General features: G+C 38.4%; 1 protein-coding gene across 6 annotated transcripts in view; it reads right to left on the bottom strand.

The window, feature by feature from the left end:
• MYO16 (myosin XVI) overlaps positions 1-24,319 on the bottom strand; it is a 373,785-nt gene that overhangs the window by 246,010 nt on the left and 103,456 nt on the right. For all 6 annotated transcript variants that reach the window (XM_048957497.1, XM_048957167.1, XM_048957264.1 and 3 more), the window contains exon 2: positions 21,377-21,640. In XM_048957497.1, the coding sequence (XP_048813454.1) occupies positions 21,377-21,602 (226 nt within the window). In that variant the 5' untranslated portion in view covers positions 21,603-21,640. The remainder of the gene's footprint in view (positions 1-21,376; positions 21,641-24,319) is intronic.

Genomic DNA, 24,319 nt, shown 5'->3' with positions numbered 1-24,319 from the left:
GAGACGCAACTCATCACTGCCACATAGATCTGCTGACGACAACTCTCTGGCTATGACTATTCAAGCAATTTTTTATCCACCAAATAGTCCAGCCTTCAAAACTCATCTCTCTCTAATTTAGAGATAAGGATGTAGTGGGGGACCATGCAAAGACCTTGAAATAATGTGCACAATGTGCACCAATTCCTCCTTACCCCTGCATTTTGTGTGTTTGCTTTATCTTGAGAATATCTTTTAATTCCTTTTTCACTGTACTAAATGTACGTACTGCACTCAAAGATTCAGCTGACCTTTTTGAAAGGAATCAGCTTTCTTTTCAGACACTAAATTCTTACAAGTAATGTCTTTCGAAAATACTAAGTTATTTTTTATCATGTGTCTTAGATGCATGCTGCTTAAAAAGAAAATCTGGCTAAATGGTTGCAAGCCTGTAAAATTCATGTGAAAATTGGACTAGAAAAGGCTTGGCATTATCATCACTACCTGCTCCACACACAGTAAACACAGTGGTACATAGTGAGCAAATATTTACATTGGTTATACAAATCCATTAAATCTTCTGCTCATGTTTAAACTTTGAAAATCAAACATCAATCCAAACCACTGTATAAATTCACAATTTATGAGTAGTTCCATGAACCTATTTCAGCTCACCCAAGGTTTTGGTTTGGTTCATTTATACAACTCTGAAAGACTAAATGCTCTGGCAAATGCCACTTTGAAAGCTAACTACAATTAGAAGCTACTGTTGTCTCTAGTTTATCCATTAGAAGCAGAAATGGAACATTAAGGAACCTGAAATAAAACAAATGTCAAGCAAGATGAAAAGCACCAAAGGAGAGAGGGAAGGTGGAGAAATACATACAAATTTTCATAACCTTGAGAAAAAAAATGGATGAATGACAAAAAACAATGCGTTTATTTCTGCCCTCAAGTCTGGAAATTCAATTCTAAAGTACACAAGTGTCCTCTTCCAGGCAAAGTCCATCAAAAACAAAAGCACATAACAAAGTTCCTCCCTTCTTTTAATATCTGAATTGCAGACCATATAAGGAGATGCTCTCTCCATCTCAGGTTTATGTCAGCTAAGACTTTTCCTACCTCCTTAAAAAGGTGTGCAACTGTATCATTTTCATGAGAATATTTTCAGCATTTGTATGTTAAACCTTTTCTTTAGCAGGACATAAAACAGTGATTCTATATTACAAAAGATTTCTTACAGCTCCAAAAGTAATTTCAATATGCCAATCTGGTCAGGATTTCATCTGAACAAGTTAACCCAGTCATTCTCCTTCCTTATCCCTTATTTTCAGCAAGAAAAAAATGTCTTGCCATTTCAGCCTCTCAGCCACTTTATATACTGCTTTTGTGTAGTACTTTTTCTCAAGGAAAAAAAAAAAAAAGAATAAAATAATGGCAGTAAAAATAAGACTAAAGATTTCTTGTTTGATCATTGAAATGAAATCACTCATTAAGAGTCTTGAAAACATCAAAACCGCTTTAAAGCTAATTCCTTCTAAGCAAAGACAGAAGATGAAGATCTTACCTATTTGCTAGGAGCAGGACAAGAATGGAAAATTGCATTTCTAAGAATATTCCACAAAAATGTCATCTGGAGCCCAAAATTGTAACTGACACAAAAAGCCCTTGGCCACTTGTGTACAAAAACATAAGAGAATGTTTTGTCTCTTCCCTTCATCAAGCCTCCGAAAGTCTTAGTGCTTATAGAACAGTTATGCAGAAGGAACAACTTTCCAGATCCATTCAGTGACACTGCTTTTAAAAGCAAAAAATGACAGATCATTTCTAGAGCTGAAATTAAAATTCATAACAATTAGTGTCTTCGCCCTGCTTCCCCCCAGAAGAAATATGCACCAAGATTATATCACAAAGAAACAATACAAAACTGCAAGCTTGAAGTAGAATATTAATTAGGACCATAAGCAAATGAACAAGTCATATATGAAGAAACCAGAGTAAGTAGATAAAAGCTCAACATTTCTGTTCTTTGTCTGAATTATTTTTTCCTCATTACTGTGCGGTTTATTCAGTGCTTTGGGAAATTCACATCACAGAGACTACTTACGAATATATGCAAACTCTCAACTGGGCAAGAGTCTTTGCTGTGAATTAGGATTAAGTGAAACATTCCTCTGCATATAAAGGCAAGTAAAAAAATGTTCCTCTTTTCTTGAATTCTACCCTTCTCTACAAAACATAATAAAAAAGAAAACAATGAAAAGATCACAGAAGCAAAACTCCCCTCCCAACCATGCAATTCACTTAGGTCTTCCACTGAAGGCCATACCAGTCAACAGGAAAATCTTCACTTTTATGTTCAGCTTTTCCTTTTGATTGAACTACTGCCAGTAATTTGGGGAAAAAAATCCCTAATGAGGACAACAAGTCACACACAAATGTATTCTGGAAATGCTGCATCTCTCTTAATTAGTGCAATTTTTAAGATAGTTTTCAAAGGATTTCTTTCAAAACTAGTTTGATATACATTCTTTCACGGAAGAGAAATCTCCAGGAAAGAGAAGGGACTGAAAATAGGCCTTAAGACAGGAAGCTGACATATACTTAAAAATAAAAATTGAGAATAACATTTTTGTAAACTCTCAAGCTCTTCCTTTGCATGCTTAAGAGGCCCATCCATTCTTCTAACCTCTTTCAGATCTAACATGCAAAATTATCAGCAAGCTAAAGAAGAACTGATACAACCATTCACAAACCGTACTGTCTAATGAAGCTTTTTAGAAAGCACTGAAGTAATGAAATCGGTCTCATGTTACAATGTTAACTAAATTATTCCACTGAGCTGAACAGCTTTCCGCAGTTCATTGACTGTATCTACTGAATTACAACTTTCTATGCAGTCCTACCGTCCAGTAAAGCTAGCACAGCCATACCTGTTGCCAGTCACAGGCCTTGTAGCCTTCCATGTGGGTTTACGTCTGTAAGGCTAATTTTATCTGGACTTGCTTCAGCATTTTTTCAGCTTTTTTAGATGCTACAGCAGTTGTCAAATGACCAGTGACAATTAGCTGACGTTTTAGTTTGGTTTAAAGAACTGGGCAGTATGTGTTAATAACTTTGTTATACATAGGAATAAATGCTACTTTTGCTGTACTATAACTAAAAACATCTAGTTACTAGCTATTATACTATGTAGAACCATCTGTAATCTTACATGTTAGAAAGCAAAGGAGTACAAGTCTGCAGTGACAGGAGAACCTTGCACAGGATTCCTGGAGCCCCAAGACTACCAAGAGCTCACTAGTGACTAGTGGTAATGCAAACTTTAGATATGGGTAAACCAGTTTTATTTTTAACAGAAAAGACAGAAAAAGAAATGTCCAGTAAATGTAAAACTTACCTTCTGCTGTGTTGAATATAGATTACTAGTAGATGTTTCTAACAGTCATTCCTCTGGGAGTAGCAGCTACCTAGTGTAAACTTAGCTCCTGTTAACACTTATTTCTGTTCTCAGTTTAGCAGGGATACATACCTCTAGCTGGAAGGCTTTTCTTGTTTGTTACGTGAAGAAATGTGACTCACTGTGGACACCTAAGACCATGCTGCTGCCAAAATGGATCTTTCTATTCACCTGCTGCCTCAGGCTGAATGTTTCTGCCACTTCCCTTACATTGGCACAAGACAAAGACTACTTTTCAGCTAGATAAACTACTTGGGAATGGCCTGGAATGGCTACAAACAAATATGAAGAGAGGAGTAACCACTCCAGCAATGGTTGCAAGTAGTTCTGGGGGTAAGTCAACCATGAAATTGTGTAACTGGATAACAGAAATGACACTGAATCAAGAAGAACGGTATATTTCTACCTTCAATTAATGAAGTGCCATATTTTGTCTGGTAGTCACTCCATAATCAGATTCTTCATCCAACAAAAGCACCTTAAACCCTGTATAGGTGCACCACTTATAATTCTTTCTTCTTCATTCCTTTCTAATATGCTTTCCTTATTCCAGTCACGTTGTACTTTTAGCTTGAACTGAAGATAATTATGAAGAACCCGTTAGACAACTCAGCTGCACAAGAGATGTACAGATGAACACCAATCTCTGTTATGTTAGTCTTAATCAGAGCAGCAAATGAAATCAATTAACATTAACAAAGCATTAACAAAGGGAAGAAACAGACATTTTTCACAGAAGTTGAATTTGTGAACCTTAGTTTTCTATATCCACACCATGTTGTCTGCTGTTTAAACACGGCACTGATGAGGATGAGGCCACTGCTTTCATTCTACCTAGAAGAGCTCCCATAGTTAGTAATTTTTCTTCAGGCAGACAGGAAATCTGATGATGGTCCCAAAGCAATAGGGTCATTGATTCTTTGCTGAACTTAAGGATATGAATTGTCGGGCTGATTTGATAGCATTCTCTTTAAAAGAAGGAAATCAAACCACCAGTGAAACAGATTGACAGAGGTAGTCCTACATTCTCATTGTCACAGCTTTAAGGTTAGACCTGGATCAAAACAGATGCAAGTTTTCTGCCCTGCTTTCTTAGTGGAGAAATCAATCAGATCCCAAGCCTGGGTGTGTCTCATGGCCTCAGACAAAGTAAGGTAGAACCTCAAGCAGCAGGGATAAGAAAGTGACAGGATAGCACATCCCACTGAGACTGGCAGCCTCAACCACTGCACGTCCATATCTAGGCATTCAGCAATCCTAGCAGCTTCCTAGTCTTCCTAGTGATATAAATCATTCAAGGTCAAGGGAACAGCCGTCCTATTATTTGAGGTAGCCTGAACCAGAAAATCCCATAAAAATAATTGTTACGTCTCTAGGTTCCACAGTCACTAATTCTAACTCAAATGAGATCAATGAGGAGGTCGCAGTTCCCTCCGTGGGGCAGATATTTCTGTTGCTATACAGACATCGCCAGAATAGTTCATGAGTTTACGCTCTACTATTATTCAACAAGTGCTAAATAGAACATTTCTTCAAGCAAATTCCACCTTTCCTGTTCCATTTTATATATATAAGATTGTATGCAGTTCTTGCCTCCACTGGAAAATATTTAAGACCAGAAATCGAATGGCTTATATGCACAAGCACAGTAATTACAAATTAACCTCCTCACAAAAAAGTGATCATGGGCAGCAGTCAAATAAGACAAGCCACAAGTTAAGTGGTGGTATGGCAGGTAAAACACCTTTTGTTTTAAGACTCTATAAAGACAGATATTCGCATGGAAAAGCACTTTGGACTAGGATAGATTCAGAGGAACAATATTTAAAAACTAGTGGATCGCATTACCTAGTATTTACATCTAATTTCTTCCTCTATTTTTTTTTTGTAGGATATTTACTTTCTTTCTTTTTTCACTTCATAATATTCAGTTCCTACCTGCCTTATAGTTACAGTTTCAAATAGAATTGCTCATGCCTAGACTGAAGCAGAAAAACAGTGACCACTGTAATTTAGAGAAGACTGAAGAGCCAGTTCTAGCTAATTCAATAGTCAGTTTTATACACCAAAGATATTTCTGCAAGCAGCACACCTTAAGGCTCTATGCAGTGGTAGTCATCCCTTGTTGTTGCCTCTGTTTTTTAATCAACTTTTCCAGAGCTATTGCTCTGGCCATGTCAAAAGAGAAAAATGCTGTGTTAAGGTCTCACCAGTTTATAAAGCTGTCATTTTATCTCAGTGCAACTAAAACTTCTGTAAACAACCTCACAGAATAACACACGCTTAGCTAAAAATATTGCTTCTATCATCATAGCTGATAGTACTGCAGGGGTTTGCCAGCATGGCTATTTCCTGGGTCAAATTAGCTATGTCATCAAGGGCTGGTAGCATGGACCTGACTGAATTCTGAATTTTTGTTAGTGAGGTATACAGAGACATCCAACTGTACACTCAAATGTTTGTAGAACTGAATAAGTTTCAGAGCCTTACAACATTTTACAGTATGTTAAATTTATTTCAGAGTATTCAAGTCTCCAGTTCAACAGTTATTATATACAACATACTAAAACACACATCAGCAAAATAACTCTTACTGTGGGCAATAGACTAATTTGAAAACAATTGCCATCCCATGTTTTTCCCTAATGTAACACTGGAAGTTGAAGAATTTGCATACACCACTATTTTTTTCTGCTGAATAGACTGTACGCTGCCTCTATTTTGCCATGTCTGTTGATCCTGTACCAGAATTACTTAATTGCCATAAATCAAATTACCCTTGACTTGAATTCCATATAAAGCGAGACTCACTCCCTCTTTTAACTCTCACACCATGCACAGCAAGTTTATGCCAGCTGGTTTAGAAGCAGTGTAAGCAAGTCATTAGGACTCCTATTAGAGATCTTCAAGGATAACAGGCTATTATCCTGCTTAGCAGCTGCTAAGTGGTACTAATTACCAGCTGTAGACCACTGGCTGTTAGATTCTGTATGTATATAGTGTTATTCCCGGGCGTGCACAAGGAAGCAAACTTCAACCAGAACAAACCAGGGATATTAGCTAACTATACATTAACCCAGAACAGTCGTGCATGTGAAATACGAGTGGCCGGAATTGTCTGATTCCAGGAATATCTCACCACTTGGCATACTGTCCTCAGGCATCCCTTTTCACAGGACATAATCTGTGACAGCATATACATCATCGAAATGCAAGTTGCTTCACTCTTATTTATGCTTTCTTTCATGCACTCCTGCCTTTGACCTTGTGTAGCAGTGGCACACATCCATCTGCCATGAGCTGGTATGGGGAGACAAGTCAGCTGAAGGCTAGACTTATGAAAGGCAGCTTCCATCTGATTCAGTGCCCCAAACTGGTTCACATCAAGATGAGCATGAAGGAGTAGCACAAAAGGACAGAACAGTAGCAGAAGACACAAAGGAAAGTAACTAATGGCAACCTCAATTTAGCTTAATTTCAAACTGTTAGAAACATACTTTTCAATTATCATTTGGTATCATATGCATCCTTAGGCTACTGTCAAAAAAATCCAAGATGCTTGCATATTCTATTGTCTTTCTTTGCATCAGCGCATCAGCAATAGGGAGGTGAATCAGTTCAGTTGACACTGAGCATAACTGTTGATTTTGCTCTCTGATCAGTTTGCTGAATTGGCTTCTTCTGCAGCCACAGCTGTCTGACACAAAGAGCATGCAGAAAGAGTTGTGGTAGGAATGGAATCAAAAAAAAAAAGGAATGAAAATTTTTGAATCAGAAAATATAAGCATTGGCGTAACACAGAGGCATACCAATGTAAGTAAGCACTTATATATCTTGATTCAATGCTCACATATGCATTGAACTCCAAGAAGTACCTTCCTACTGGTATAATTGCACCTCTGTGGGAGTGATCAGTACCATTTCAATTCAAAGTGACTAGAATGATACAATTTATTTTTTTTTAATGCGAATCATGAGAAATCAAAGGCCACTACAGGGTGTGATCAATATAATATTTCCCCAGACTTTCAATATACAGACAACTATAACTGAAGGAATTTACATTAGCAAAAAATACACAACGGATGAATTTTAAAAAATTTAAATGTTCCAACTAAGGAACACTGCGCATTGTATTTTGGCAGGTATCACTATGCGAAAGAGTTATTCTCTATCATCTAAATTCAGTCTACATTTTTCTATGTTTTCATTTATATTATCGTGCTGAATTTACCAACTCTAACACAATTCCTTCCCAAATTCCTAAATCTTGCATATATCCTGTACATGAATATGGTTACAATCCAGTTCCCCTGAAGATCGTGTGTTCCAATGCAATCATGAAGCAGGAGCCCAAAATCACTGTGTGCTGTGATTAATATTTGTCATTACCATTTGGGTAATGGTAAATTCTGATTTCTACTCACGTATCCTATCCATCAGCCTAATTTTTGTTTATTTTTTTGTTCCTCTCCAAGCTTCTCACTCTCTCTGATTACTTTCAGTGATAGAATGCCAATTCATGAAGATGTGATTATGCCTAAAATCAATTACCGCACTCGAAAATCAGTACTATGCTCCCTACTGCTATGTATATATTATATCCAGTTTGAACAACATGTTGAACTCCATACAGTTGTCATGGCTCTGAGGGTCTACTTGTTTCCCCAGCCTTGCCTAGGACCTGGACCCGATGACAACCCCAAGGTCATCAGCCCTGCCCCATTGAGGCCTCAGCAGCGCTGGACTCCAGCTCTACAGCCTTGTCCTTCCTGGCCATGGGATCCAACCAGCTGGGCCCAGCCATTGCCCAACACACCAGTCTTGGCCTGTCCCTATCCTCAGAGCATCCACTGGGGCAGGCAATGGTGACAGGCCCTGCCTCACCACCCCAGACAGACTCCCACCATGTACCCAGTGCTCCAGCTCGCGTAGACATGCTGGCCCTCATGGTTCCCTTACAGCATTTCCATATATTTAATTACATTCAAACAAACTACCACCTCCAGAACAATTTGCCATCCCATCCACAGATGACAACAAACTTCCATAGGTTTCACAGAAGCAGAACCACACCTCTGCTCCTCCACTCTTATACTTTCAAAGTCCACATAATCACATTTTTCTGAGCTTTTCTAAATCTTTTTTAAAATCCTACATTGTTATCCCTATTTTCCTCATATGTCATTTTTAGCTCATTACTATTTGTATGCTATGAAACCTTTTCTGATCGAGATAGAGTTTTCTCTATGGCAAATTTCATCTTATCAACATACTTCAGTCTATTGATACCAGAATCACCTTTTAGACATCACAGAGATGGTGAAGAGTTGTGAAAAGCTCTGGAGAACAATGTTGTTCGTATATACGAAATCCCTCCTTTCTCATAATATTTCCAGACTCTTAAAATGGAGAGAAGTTGAATGGCAATGCATATATGCCACACCTTCTGCTTTTATTTTTCAGTATCAGCATTCAATCACAACCCTTTACAATTTGTCAAAAACAACTGAGAATATCATACAACTTCTTTGTAGTTTTTCTCTACTTCACCCACACCTCTCAGTTTGTTTCTTTCCTAATATAATGCATGAGATGTGCAAAGCCTAATGACTCCTTGCACAAATGGACAGCATGAGACATCTCTGATGTCCTGTCAGACATTATGTAAATCTGATGCAACATATGATGTAATGACTTGTATCTTTCTGAACACTTGTACCTATAGGAGTCTTAGGGAAGGCCTTGAAACCAAAACTAGTCAAATGACCATTTGACTGGCAGAAACACAGTGAAGTTCAGATGGCAATTACTAAAAAGTATGTTATGACAGCTGGTGCCTTCTCATGGAATGTCTCTTTAGCAGATTACAAAAGAGAGCAGCAATTCCAAATTCGTATAGACGCTTCCTGCTTTGAAACTACAGGTCATATTTTACATATTCCTAATGAACAAATGTGGAAGTCCAGAAAAAAGCTACCACTACATGCCAGCAGTGGCAACGATTTCTAAAATCTGGAGCCAAGACTCTACCTCAATGATTTAATGCTGCAGCTGTCGTGTTTGGCTTTTGAATCTGAATGTAATCAGAACCCTAAACAGTGCATGGTGTGAGAAATTATCCCATGCAATCATTTCATTGTTTCCCATGTAAAATCACAGCTCAAGGTCACATAGCTCTACAGTGTAATAGGGAACCATTGGTAAGGAACCAGGTAAGGAAGCAGCATGTAGACTCATTCTGACTGCCTGAATTCTCACTTTAACTGTTTACATATGCTTTAAACCCTTATTTAAAGCGGGACACTTAGAAATCATCAATTTCACCTTAACTACTCACCTTCCCACCTCCATTCTCAGATGCAATTCACACAGAAACAAAAGCCAAATTACCCATTCCCTTACATTCATTGATTGTACTCTTACAAGCCTCAGTTCCTCCACCATAATAACCTGTTACTATGATGGCTGCAAATAACAATAATCAAGAAAAATCTGCTGTCTATTCATTATGCCACATAAGCTCTGTATTCATTTCTCCCTCACAGCCATAGAGCTTGCTCACTGTCAAATTGAAGTGAAAAATATTTTAACAGTTAAAGTCTTGCACACCAAGTTAAAATACCTCTGTGCATTGAGAAACAAAGAATCATCTGTATGTCAGTGTGTGTATATATACATACACACAAATATACATACACACTTACATATACTGCTTATTATTTCAGTTACCTTCCTATTCTCACATTTTTATTGTGGATGAAAATCCATTTGGTGCTGTACTGCTAAACCTGGCACTACCTATAGTATATTTTGACCACAAAAAGTACTGCAATTCAGGAAGCACAGAGCTGAGTAACAGAAAAAGCCTATAAAGACAGAATTTAGCGATTTCTTTTTCCTGCATTGAATGGTTCTGGTTATATTCATTTAAGATCTACTACCTTCTGAACTTCTCAAGCGAGTTACTCCACTTATAGCTATTCTAATTCCCAAAATATCCAAACAAATGGCACCTCATCTGCTTTTCAATACATTCATTTGCCTGGTTGCCTTCTCTCATTCTCAGAAAGCAGATGAGAGGTAAATCAGGCTTTCTCATTTAGATACTCAAAAAACATTTGACAATGTTCTTAGACCATGGTTCAACTCTTCACAGGTTGCCCTGTGTGGAGTCAGGAATTGGACCCAAATACCTTGATGGGTTCTTACCAAGTCAGTATATTCTCTGATTCTAAAACATTCAAACAAATGTTCTTCTCAAATCTAACATTTAACATGAAAATGATAAACTGAAGCCTATAGTAAGATCTTTTCCCACGCTTACACTTAAGTATTCCTCCAGAGTAACAATATAAGTATACAGTCAGCTGGAAAAGCCTTCTAGAATTGAAAAATTGATGGATAATATTTTTAAGGAAGTTTTTTAAAAGTGCAGCTTTTTTGTTTTGTTTTGTTCTTTTTTTTGTTTAAAAAAAAAAAAAAAAGAAAACAAAACTGTATTACTGCCTTAAAGTCTTGTTGTTGTTTTTAATAATTCTCTATTGAATTCTGTAACTTTGCATCTTAATTTCTATTACTTTAAGGTGCTTCCTTTTAATATAAGTGTTATTGAAAGATGAACACAGAAATCTTTCCCCATTAAACTTAAATATTATTGGAAATCAATCTGAAGCACAGCAAACACATTTAAAAAGAAATCAACAGCAAATTGCATGGAAAAGGCTTCTGCCTAGTCACAGCAATCTTTAATCACTGTGACTTCTAACAATACATGGAATGTGGATGCTGCTGATTTGTGGCTCTGCATACATTTTCCCACTGCATAATTCTGAAAAATCAACTCTAGACCCCCTTTGAAATAATTAGGAAAAATGCCAGATGCTCATTTGTTGTTTGTTAGTGGCTTAACAATCATTTCTTGGCATCACAGTGAATTTGTGAGTGATTAACCTTGGGGTTTCTTGCTTCTTTGGGTGCCAGAGCATGCCAGAATGGAAAACATGTTATTATTACGTGCAAGAAAGATGTTATGGAGAAAAACACCAACATGAAAATATATATGAGCTTGGCAGGCTTAAACCAAAGTAAGCACAGATAGATGTTTATAAAGGTTTTATAAAGATTTCCTGCCAACCAAATGCGTTTACATTTGGCTTTATGGGAGAAAAGTTCAAGAATAAAATTGGATAATAAACTTCCTCTGATGATAAGATGGATAAATTACATTTGGTGTGAATGGCCCTGATAGATCAACTTCAGAGGACACAAAGTGGAGGGATGCTTTGTGTCTCTTTTCCTACTAGCTACAAGGCAGAGCATAGCTGTTCAGCTCAGGGTAGTTCTAGGCATGTGTTAAAACAAAAACTGAGCCGAAATAGCCTAGGGAGCTTGCAGGACTGAAAGAAAAGTAGCTGGTAAATAGAGGCACTCCTGGGAATAGGCAGTCCACAGGGAGAACAGGAAAGCCAAATAAAATCTATAGCATCAAGCCTAACATTCATTTTTGTGAAACATTATATTTTTTTTCTGCAATAAAATATATGTTGTGTATCAGGAGTCTTATGTATCTTTATCAAGCAAAAAAGTAGCTTAACATTCAGTTCTCATTTCAGTTTTAACAAGTTACTAAAAATGTAAACACAGTGACCAAAAAAACCCAAAAAAAACAACAAAAACAAAAAACCCCCAAAACAAACAAACAAAAAAATGAACATATGGAATCCTGTAGGAATTCAAATGTATTCAAATTTCATCTCCCTGTGATTTTATGATTGCTTTTGAAATGGGCTGCTTTAATTACTTAACATCTGTTACCCAATAAGTAAAGGCATTGTTTCCCTGCATTATAACAAAAAGATTCCGTGTTACTGAATTCAGCACACATGGAGCTAAACAAAATTAAAAACCATGCAGAACATATAGAATTAGAAGCCTGCAGTGGTTTGAAATGTGTTTTTACCTTCTGTGCCTGTAAAAAGCTTCTTCATCAATGGCTGGACTGAGACAACTGAATACTGCTTCATCTTTCTATACACTGAGAAGCACATCTGACTGTCAGCTGTCTCTTTCACAGTTACAGAAATATAAGTTCCCAATACAGAACACAGATATTACACTATCTTGTCAATATATTCATTGAAAGTGTACATTTCATTCTTTCCAAGACCCCAGTTGGGAAAAATTGTGTGCACTTCATTATTTTCATATGCACTGAAGAGTCTCTGAACTCCACTAGTCAGAGTCTAGTGTTTGAGTCTCTTCAGGATTGGGCATTAAATATTAAATTGTATAAATTATCATATATTCCTATTGTGCTATCTTCTAAAACAGATCCCAGTAACTCATTATTATTACAGAATGGATTGGGTTGGAAGGGACCTCAAATCCCATTCAGTTCCAATTCCCTGCCATGGGAAGGGCTGTCACCCTGGAGATCACTCTGCCCACTTTCCAACAGTCACTTTTAGATTATCCTAATTTACAAATCTATCCTCTGATTCAAAGGAAAGTGACTATAAAATACCAAATAGATCTGTAGTGGCAAAACTCCTGATTACTATTGTCACCACATATATAGTGCACTAACTGTATAATGAACTATTCACTACATATAGAGTGAACTCCCCATGCTTTCCAAAGGAAACAGAAAAATTGAGGTGAAGCTTAGAGTGATTATGGTAAATGATAACATAAAACTAAAATATATTAAATAATACTGGCACAATCCTTAAAAGTACTGTAAAACTTGAAAAATATATCTGTGTTTTAAATTTTAAAGGGACTGAACACCTTAAGGTAGGAAAATACACAGCATCTCACTTCCCTTCACAATTTTCTTGTTCAGAAACTTTCTAATAACAGTTTGATTGGTTTTACTTCCTACTAAAACACATTTTGGCTCCAGATTTCCATTTTTCATTTTGGGGCCTTTCTTTTGTCATGTACTCGTAGGTATGCATGTTGAGCACACTACAAATGCTTGCCATTTTATGCTGCTTAGGTTTGGAATGGTAAATCCTGAGTTTATTGGTGAAAAGGAGAATGTTTCTTAAAGTGTAAGATCCTAAAGCAGAGCAGAGAGCCACAAAAGGCTGCTCAGATTATGCAACCTAATAATCCTGATTCACCAAATCACAATTTTCTGTCTGGCCTTTATGCTTTTGGTGTAGCATAACACAGTTATATATGTAGTGGAACACTCCACACATTTAATATTTCCCATAATAACACTTAAAATTTTACACATCTATTCAGAAGACTGCAAATGAGACAAACAGTATACAAAAGAAATGCTAATATAAGTACCTTTGGGAGGAGAAGGGAATGAAAGAAGCTGATATTAAATATTAATCATAAGAAATAAGTCATGAAGATGTGTAAAGGTTGAAGTCACAGTGGGTTACTTTAATTTGGGGTGGCATAGAAGTCTGACCAGAACTTTCAAACTACTTTCCTCCTTTTCAACTCACAATGGAGATTATTTGCCTAATTTAAAGAAAAAGAAAAAAAAAAAGAAAAAAAAATCCTCTTGTTTAACAGTAACAACTCCATTTGAGAGATTTAACACATCTATTTTACGTCTCCTTCATAAAGTTCAGGGACAGCTATGCTATCATGTTTTATTTGTGTGCTTGATTAATTTCATACATACTAAACATTCCCTCAACTTCTGCCTTTCAGAAAATCTGTTATATCAATGCAGCTCTCTCTTTAGTAAACACAGTCCTGTGTCTACAGAAGATACCTCTGAACTACTGACACACAAATGCAACCCTCACACAAGGCTTTGGTGAATTTTTAAAGCAATGCACTGGCATGCTTAGAGCCTCACATCCTAACCACTATGCCAGCATAGTCAGCAGATACATCTGAAAGCACTCTTCACCCAATGGAATCTTACATTTGCAAATCTGCCATTTCTTGCCTACATCCTGGCACTCTGTGTTCTCCTGAAAACTGCTGACAACTCTTAAATCCATTATTTAAGGAATTTAATGCTAATATGTTTGCCAGATACATATAGTACACATAGCTACACAAAGTAGCCCAGCCCTTTATTTTTCCTTGCTAACTTGTCTGTAACCAGACAAGCTGTTAGTACTAGAACAAGATAGACCAAAGCACAACAAGCCTATGGTAAGAAGATAAAAATTAGAAGTCAGTGCAGGAAACAGCGCAAGGAAATAAAGACATCCTTTACTTCAGCTAGGTTTTAACCTCTCCCTCTGTTCCAAATTATTTTCTGATCAGTTTTGTGGTGTTCTGCCACCTCAAATTAAAGACACATTCTTCTTTTGAACAGGCTTTGCCATCTCTGGGCCCTTTTCATAACCAGAAATTACTAGGATGCCAATCAGACTCCAGTAGTCATGCATGTTACAGAGATAATGTTAAGCTTGCTAATGTTCATTGATGGATAGCCCTGCAGTTTGTTTAGATAACAGGAAGAGTCTGTGTCTTTGCACCAAATAGATAAGGATGATATGCTGAACTCCTTCTATGGAACAGATGTGGGAAGCACCACCAAGTCCTCACATCAAGCAGATGAGGTTGTGAAAGCAAACATGGTGCTATAAAGACAAGGAGCTAACTGAGCATGCATGAAGACCAGGTTCAACTAGCAAACACAGTGAGGAAGTCTACTGACTTCCTCTAAAGGTCCCAGAAGACCATTACCACAAAAAGACTGAACATCTGCAAGGAGGTGGGATTCTGTTAGTGATTCTGGGGGAAGTATTGAGTATGTACTCACTGCCCAGAAAAACCTTTGCATACTTAACACAAGTAATGTATATAAGCTGAAGATCTTTTGCACAAGGTAGGCACAATTGAGGTGAAAGGATCTTCTCATGCATCCAGCAACAAGAATAAAGAATGCCTGCTTTCTAACACTCCAAACTGGGTCTTATGAGAGTTTCATGATCGACCAATTTATGGTATCACTACCAGCTCCACTTGTACTCCCTTTTTTTTCCTTACTAACCCTTTTAATTGATGTAACCAAAATTTATCATTACACAGTGTCAATGAAAAATAACCATTAATATTGAAACTTCCCATTATATAGGTTAGCCCAATCCTCCCAAGTGTTATGACACTACAAAATCTTTTGAACAGCTAGCTGTTATCAGGTAACAAGATATCCCACCATGATAACAGCTGTCATCTTGTGAGTTGGGATCCCTGTACTAAGCAATTATTCTGCAGCAAAGCTGCTGGGACTAGGACCTAGCCCCTCCTTCTGAAGTGATCACTACAGCAGAATCATAGAATTTCTTGAGTTGGAAGGGACCCTTAAGGCCCTCTAGTCCAACTCCCCTGCAATGAACAGGGACACCTACAGCTCAATCAGAGTGCTCAGAGCCTGATCCAGACAGAACTTGAGTGCGTCCAGGGATGGGGCATCCACTACCTCTCTGGGCAACCTGTGCTAGTGCCTCAATGCCCTTTATTGTTAAAAACTTCTTCCTTATATGCGATTTAAATCTCCCCCGCTTTAGTCTGAAACCATTTCCCCTTGTCCTATCGCAACAGATCCTAAAGAGTCTGTTCTTTCTTTCCTACAGCTCCCCTTTAGGTATTCAAAGACTGCTATCAGGTCTAGAGTATTGGTATATTCCGCTGCTGAAACCGGGCATCCCCTGATGAGAGAGTGGAGAGGAAGGTTGTCCCCAGCCACAGCGCCCTATGCTAAACGCAGAAGGTCACGCTGTTAGCCCTGCAGGGCTGGGAAGAAGCGGAGCAGGGCTGAGCCGGGCTCAGTCTCCAAATAAAGGACCAAGAATGCGTCTTACATATGCAGCATCAGTGCAAACACCCACCTACTTCGGTATTGTGGCTACTTAGAACCACAAAGTGCCACAGAACCAGCATAATACTATGAAAAGGATTAAACGGGCCATAATTAAATTAGGGAATCTGCATTCCCCTTTTGAAATGCTGATTTTCACAGAAGTGCCTCTTTTGTTTAAAGACTGAAGCTCTCTGACCTTCTTTTTCTAACTTTCCATGCCCCACCAGCACATATCTGTCACGTGTGCTTCACAACTTAAAGAGTTTTCATAGCAAAGATAAAGACACTAAATGGACAACGATTCTGACAGTCCTATGATCTGGGTGACATGGCAGGAAGGACTGAGTTAGAGAATATAACAAAAGATGACAAAGTAAAGCCAGTGCTACAATTTCCCTGCTATGTGAGATTCAGGGTATGGGTATGTTTGGTGCCCAGCATCAGTTGCAATAAAAATTTTGACAAGATATGTTGCATTTCTCATGAATAACAAACTCAGTGACTTCCTAAGAGTGAAATTCCAATCAGACTCAGGTGTGAAATGAACCTTGATACTAGCCACATTACCTATTCATTTTTACATATATTCACTTTATCTAACTTACCTTGCCTACTCAACCAGACTCTTCCTCACCATTCCCAAATAGGTTAAAGTCTATATAGTTCAGGTAATCCCAAAGAAATGTGCCCTTGATTTTCACTTGGGAAGCTGCTTCCAACCCTTTTTTATTGTTGCGTTCTCATTTTCATATCAAATGATATTCTTCTCATACAACTTTTTAAAAATCACATTCTAGATCTGCTTTTATATATACCTTTAGAATGAGTTTTCTTTCTCACTGAATTATTAACAGCTACATTCAAACTTGCTCTCAAAACTAGGTCTTAATCTTTTCCTTTTTAAATCACTCCAGCTCCTTGCTGGAGTTGCTCAGTTGCATGAGCTGCATGCAGTATATCCACATTTCTACTTAATCAATATATTAAGACTATATATATAATAAAAGAGTATATATATAATAAAAGTCTTATGTTAAGACATTTTTTTTATTTTTATTTTTTTTAATAAGCAGACCCCTAACCAAGTGAAACTGCTGTAGGATTTATCAACAAACAGCCTCAGAAGACAAGACAATTAAAGCAGACTTGGAACCTGCTTCACTTTAATGAATGGAGAAAATATGTAGTTGTAGCTGTCTTTAAGAGCCCAGATTTGCAAACAATTTCTAAATAGATCTAAAAAATGAAGAAAATAGGCCTAGCTGCAATACTTTGTGGGTGAATCTATTCTTTCACAAATCTATTATCACATCCTCTCTTCCAAGGGTTAAGCTGGAATAAATCTGTGTGAATCTGCCAATTTTCACTTTGAGATTTTCAGTGTCATTTCACAAAACTCCACACCTTGAAAGCCACAAAACTCCAGGATGCATAAGCAATTTCAACCAAAAGATTGCAAGAGCAGCACAAAAATATTTACATGACATCACAACACTGACTGTGTGTGTACATCCAGCAATTTAACTCAAAGCACTCAGGCTGCTCAGTTCTCTTTCCGAACACCAGTGTGCCCATCCATTCTACACAGCAGGTTCTGCCTCATTCACAGGCATTACACCTCAAAGGGAATTCACGTCTTCAAAGCCACAGCACTTCAAGCCCCAAAAATTATCTGCAGGGCACAACCCAACAGCTTCAGTGAACTAAATTGTATTTGCGAACCAAATTCTATTTGAGTATCTCGTAAGATGCCTTTGCACGCACTTGTTATTAAGTATTTCACTATAAACAAAATGTCTAGTTTGAAAGTTACATCTAGAAATTATTCAGACTACATTAAAATAACTGTATTCAAAACAAAAATGAACTTTTGAAGACATACGAAGTTCTCACCTTGGTTACTCCAAAATATACAATATTCAGATCAGAATCACAGAATGGCCAGGGTTGGAAGGGACCTCAAGGATCATGAATCTCCAACCCCCCTACCACAGGCAGGGCCACCAACCTCCCCATTTAATACTAGACCAGGCAGCTCAGAGCCCCATCCAATCTGGCCTTGAACACCTCCAGGGACAGGGCATCCACAACCTCTCTGGGCAGCCTGTTCCAGCACCTCACCACTCTCTCTGTAAAGAATTTCCCCCTGACATCCAACTTAAATCTCACCCCCCTCAACTTCAAATCATTTCCCCTTGTCCTGCTGTTATCAACCCTTTCCCCTCCTGTTTGTAGGTTCCCTTTAGGTACTGAAAGGCTGCAATGAGGTCACCCCGCAGCCTTCTTTTCTCCAGGCTGAACAAGCCCAGCTCCCTCAGCCAGTCTTCATAGGGTAGGTGCTCCAGCCCCCTGATCATCTTTGTGGCTCTCCTCTGGACCCTCTCCAACAGCTCCCTGTCTTTTTTGTACTGGAGGCTCCACACTTGGCCGCAGTATTCCAGATGGGGCCTCACAAGAGCACTCAATTCCATCAATGTCATTGATAAAGATGTTAAAGTGCACTGGTCCCAAGACAAACCCCTGGGGGACACCATTCGTTACCGGGCAGTTTGAATCCCACTTTTTCACAGGACAGGAGTTATCTTCATTTATTAGAAAGCAGTTTATTGCAAATCATGAAAACATTACTAACAACTTTTCCAAAGAGAAAAATTTGTCTCCCTGTATTCAAAAACAGCCTATTTTGGAATGCTGCTGATAGTTAACAAGCACACCATGCAGTAACAACCACATCCTGCAGACCAGACATGGATTTACAGAAGAAAGGAAAGCTAATGGCTGTTAGCACCTGGCTGCCACCTTTGCTTGCTTAATGCAGTATTAGTACCTCCTGTAGGTCGTTGCACCAAAAAGCGGGTGCTAGAAGAGAGATTGCAGCATTTGAAAAGCCAGGAAATGTGTGCTCATTCTCACCTGCAGCCTTATGTTGCAGTCATTTCAGCCTTACAACTCAGTGAAGGGGAGGGTTCAGATTTCACTTTTCACTCCAAATGCAGACATGCAGTTGATGTGAAACTGCAGTAAGGCAGAGAATGCTCTGTGCAAATATCAGGATCCATCACAATTAACTTACTGGTTACACACACATCACTGTTTTCTAATAGGTATAAGATGAATAATGAATGCTGAATAAATGACTGAAATATGCATAAATACACCAAGAGAAACAGGTGGTGCCAAAAGCCCAGCTTCCCCAACCTTGTTGTTTCAGCAGGATTACTTCAGACTAAACGCAGCCTGGACTGAAAATGCATTATTGTTTGTAGTCACCACGTATGAGCACATCTTTCAGTTCAGTTTTGTCTGCAAGGAATTTAGTTTCCATGCTCAATAAAGCAAGACAAAACACACTACATGAATATGATATTTAGTACAGAAGCTTATGTCTAATTGAACTGAAATCCTAATGTAGATCTATTCACTAAAGTCATGGTTGGATGTTCCACTCAGCAACTGTAGTAGGAGAGCAGTTTCTGTGTCTATGAATTTCAGTTCTTTGCTTTTTTAATTGTTATGTTTACTCACTTGATAAAAATTGTTAGTATGCCATTATTCACTTACAGGTGGTCGAGAATTCAGAACAGCTGACTAAAAGCACTACAGACAAGCACTTGCAGATCAAGACAAGAATCACACTAGTTCCGAAGTCCTACAGAAGGATCATAGGCATCAAAAGAGGACAGTATTTCTACTTCTCCTGTAGTTACCTTTGGGCAATTCGAATTGCTTGCTTCTGGGGGGCTGTTACTTGTTTCAAGAACAGAATACCAACCTTTTTTTTTTTTTTTTTTTTTTTTTTTTTCCCCATCTGATTCTCTCCTGCCTAAAGTATTGCCCTTTTCGGCTCATGCTGTTCAGTTTCAGCATTTGCTGAATTCAGTGTTCTGATTCAGATGCAGCTCATGGCCAAGTATGTGCAACACAAAACACTGCTGATACTCTATCAGCACATCAATGAGAAAACTACATGTCAAAAACAGCCTGAGGTATCTGACTTCTACAGAATGCTAACAGTAGTATCCAGTATTCTGCTCGTTTTTTACAGACAGTTAAAAACTGAGAACAGAGAAACGATCTTCACATATAAATGTTCTATTTTTACATAAGAGCAGAAGGAAAGGTTTTTAATTTTATTTGTAATAGTTATGAATGTTGTCCTGGGCACTCATTTTAAGAGAAGGGCTCTTTGGTCTATTGGCTTTATAGTTCTAAATGTATAGGACCACACCTCAATGATCAGCAATGGCAGTTATAGCAAATGTCCATTAAAATTAAGGTTTGGGAGTGAGTAACAAAATCTATATCTAACCAAATAAATTAAGAAAATAGATAAATCATAGAAATCTGGCAATTCAGTTCCTTGATGGAACTTATGTTCAGACGCTCACCTGTCCGGGTTTTTTTGTGTTAATTTCAAAAAGCTGCCGCAGAAGCTACTTGCAAAGGAGTTGCTAAAGTCATTGCACCACTTCTTTTCTTACATCCCTCCCATGTAACAGTATGGGGATTCCTGGGGACTTCTAAAACTTGAGAGATCCTTACTGAAAGCTTTGGTTCGCATTCAAGAAGAAAAATGTAAAATTCCTCAGATAGCGAGCAGCTGCACCAGGGATTCAAACAGTGCAAGGAAACTGGAAACCGAACCCAAAACTGAGGCAATGTGTTTCAAAAGCAGACAAACAGCAGATCAGATCCAGAGAGCTGACCCACTGAGATTAGGACCACGATGGCTTTAGCCAGGCTTCTGTCACTAATACCAGAAATAATTATCCCAGATGTTTGCTAAAAAATGGAAAGCTAATGTTCAAAGTAACTTGGGTGAAATTCTGTGCCCCACATAATAGTGGGCATAACAGGCCACACGTAATAGTGATAACAGTCTTAACTTTTTTGACATTCATTAGTTTATATGCATTTTAACCTCAGAGACAATTTGTTTTATCTCCCGAGGTTCATTCCTTATTCATTCATTGGCAAGCTACAGCATACTGCACGTCTGTCTACATTACTCCTTTTATCACTTTACATTCATCAACAAGTAAAATTGTATTTGTCTTGAATAAAGGTAAACAGAACAGTGAGGCTTCTGCTATGAAACTTTTAGCTACATGAAAAGAAAACAATTAACATATACTAAGTACCTTCCTTATCATCATGATGTGTAATAGCATCCTGTATCATATCGGCAAGGTTGAAACGAACTCGATGATTCTTTCCATGTTTCAGTTTTTTCACGTAACCCTCCCGCTTCTGGAAAGCCTTTTCTCGTTCATAATATGCCTTTATTTGATCACAACGCATCCGCTTCACCAGCCGTTGCCGCTGGCCGAGAGGGAGGGACTCAAGCAAGCACTGGTCAATTTCCATCTCATGTGACCGAAAAACATTACATAGCTGGAAACAGCCTGCAAGATACAGAAAACAAACACATGCAATGGTGAGCATGTCATGAAACTTCCACCAGATTTCTTTCTAACCACCTGTTATGTTAGTTTGTCAAATGGACTCCTCCCACTGGACAGTGCGATCTACAAACAGCCTCATTTAACTCATCTTGCTTTGGGTTAGCAAATAGCTGTTATTCAGTGAGAAGAAAAATCATCCTATCTTAATTATAATGAGCACAGCAGCATGCATTGAGTCTTCAGGCAACTACCTATTAAAAACATCAAAACCACTTTGGATTCCGAATTATGTGAATAAAAGAGGGATTTTGGTGGGGCAGTGATGGCATCCGGTAGCTTTTTTTTGTCACTGCAAAGAGCAATTCCAATTGCAAAATGAAGGTTCCAAAAAAGATTCCAAATGGAATCTTCTAACGAAATTGTAAGGTACTGGAACCTTCACCTAGAAACAGATTATAAATGTATATTAAATTCAGTAAATTGTAACATTCAAAGCATCACTTTTAAGTCAGACTATGCTCATCAAAGACTAGGGGATCGTCAGATAACTGTACTGTCTGACTCCTTGGATGTGAATCCACATCTAATATATCAGTGAGGAAGTTATTAACATACCCTAAAACAGCTCAAAGAGGTGGCTGGAGGACACTCCACCATTTCTGATTCTAATGTTCTACATTATGTACATACTAAACTTTTCTTCAAATGGCAGGTAGGTGCCCAAATTTCTCATTTCCAAGAACTACAAGCAGCCCAGATGAGAAAGGTTTTCCCACCCTAATTTGATGGAAGAGCTCTTGAAGTGAACATAGGCTTTTGTCTGCCCATTTTGTTAAATATTTAGTTAAATCATCAACGGACTCCTACCTCACACTTGCACTAGCTCACTAGCTGGTTGGTGCTGACTAAAGAACCATTCTATTTTCTCCTTGTTGCTTGACATAAACTTTATCTATATTCAAACTCTCTTCTGAAAGCAAAACTAATAATTTCCTGGCAGGCTTTTCTAAGTCTCATATCATCGCAGCACACAAACACTTCAAAAATGCATATTTTCTTAAAAAACTGAGGGATGAAGGTGTGTTATTACACATCTTCTCTACTGAACAACTGAAACATAAGTGTTTTCTTTTTAAATCACTGATTTTGGATGTCCAATGCAAGATATCTATGTTCGTTAAGTTTTGTTTTGCTTTGAAGACATAGAGCTGTATATAATGTGTTATCACGATGTTATGTGATAGTATCAAAGTCCCAGACAGAGCCCAAAGTTTCTTGCTGAGAAACTCCAAGACACAAGCAGCCATAGAAAATAATTTTACAGGTCAATTTCAGTCAACTGATTTTTACAGTAAGCTACTCTTTCCCTTCCTATAATTTCTGTTCTTTTCTTAGCACACCCTTCTAGCTACAAAGAAATGATTTGTCAAAATAAAAGACTGGAAACAAATACTGGCTTGTATTAAGCCAAAATCCACTTTTTGCACATCAGAAGTCAAGAACTCCTTACGTATAAGTTGAGCTAGAAAGTTTTGTTTCAAATGATATGTTTCATTTCTGAGCATGTCAGACACAACAAGGAAATCAAAGGGTAACCCGTCAAGTTGCAGAAGATGAAACTTCATTCCCAGCTTCACCACACGAGATGAAAGCATTCAATGAAGACCTGTATTCAGACTGGTTCAGTCTGAGCCAATTTGTGACCGCATCTCCTTTCTATCACATTTAAGGGAAACTGAATCAGTGAGCTACAAATCTTCTCATTCATAATTGTTCTACTTTGTATAAAATATTTCAGTACCCATGCGTTAAGCTCCCACAGTATTTTTGGCTAGTAAAACTCTATGTTTATCCCTTAATGGTTTGGGTATACTTCCTACCAGCCAGGCTCGCAGCCTAAGAATGAAAACCAGCATGCTGTGTTAAGCCATGTTTGGCAATGCAAACTGAATGGCTGGGGAAAGTTAAGAGAAGGATCTTGTAAATACCTTTCAGCTGTTCATTGCTACTTCACTGTGTTGGATTTAGGAGGCAAATTTTGGTAGCAGAGGGGCTGCAGGGTGTGGCCTTGGTGAGTAGAGCCCAGTATCTACCCCATGTGAAAAGAACATCCCTCCAGGCACCAGGGTCAGTGCAGAAGGATGGCAGAGGTACTTTGAGTGTGGAGCAGCAGTTCCTTGCAGCCCATGGGCACCTCAGAGAGCAGTTCTCCATAGTACAGTCATGAATGAGGCCTGAAAGTGGTTCAGCCCATCGAGAGCCCGGGGCTGGAGCTGCAATCCTAGAGAGGGGCCTTGCAATGGGGCGGGAGGGCTGGAAGAGCTGCCCCCTGGGGATCCTTGTGGAGTAATGCCTTAAGGGTGGGCCACATGGTATTAAGCTGTCTTGGGGCAGTGCTGGGAGAGTTGAAGCCTGTGGGAAGCCCATAGGGATCCATTCAAGAAGGAAGGCACTGTGGGAGGGATCCATGTGGAGCAAGGGCAGAGAGTGGGCATAGACAGAAACAGTGTTATGGACTGATAGCAGCCTCCATTCCCCATTCCTCTACACTGCTTGGGGAGAGGAAGTAGAAGAGGGTGGAGAAAGTGTTTTTATTTTGCTTTTAGTTTCCCTCTGCTCTGATCTGTTAGGAATACACAGTAAATCATTATAACCACCCTGTGCTGTGTCTGCTCTGCC

Source organism: Lagopus muta, chromosome 1, assembly GCF_023343835.1.
Source record: "Lagopus muta isolate bLagMut1 chromosome 1, bLagMut1 primary, whole genome shotgun sequence".
NCBI classification, from domain to species: domain Eukaryota; kingdom Metazoa; phylum Chordata; class Aves; order Galliformes; family Phasianidae; genus Lagopus; species Lagopus muta.
Note: the sequence above shows the minus strand (reverse complement) of the source record. Positions and strands in the feature narration are given on the sequence as shown.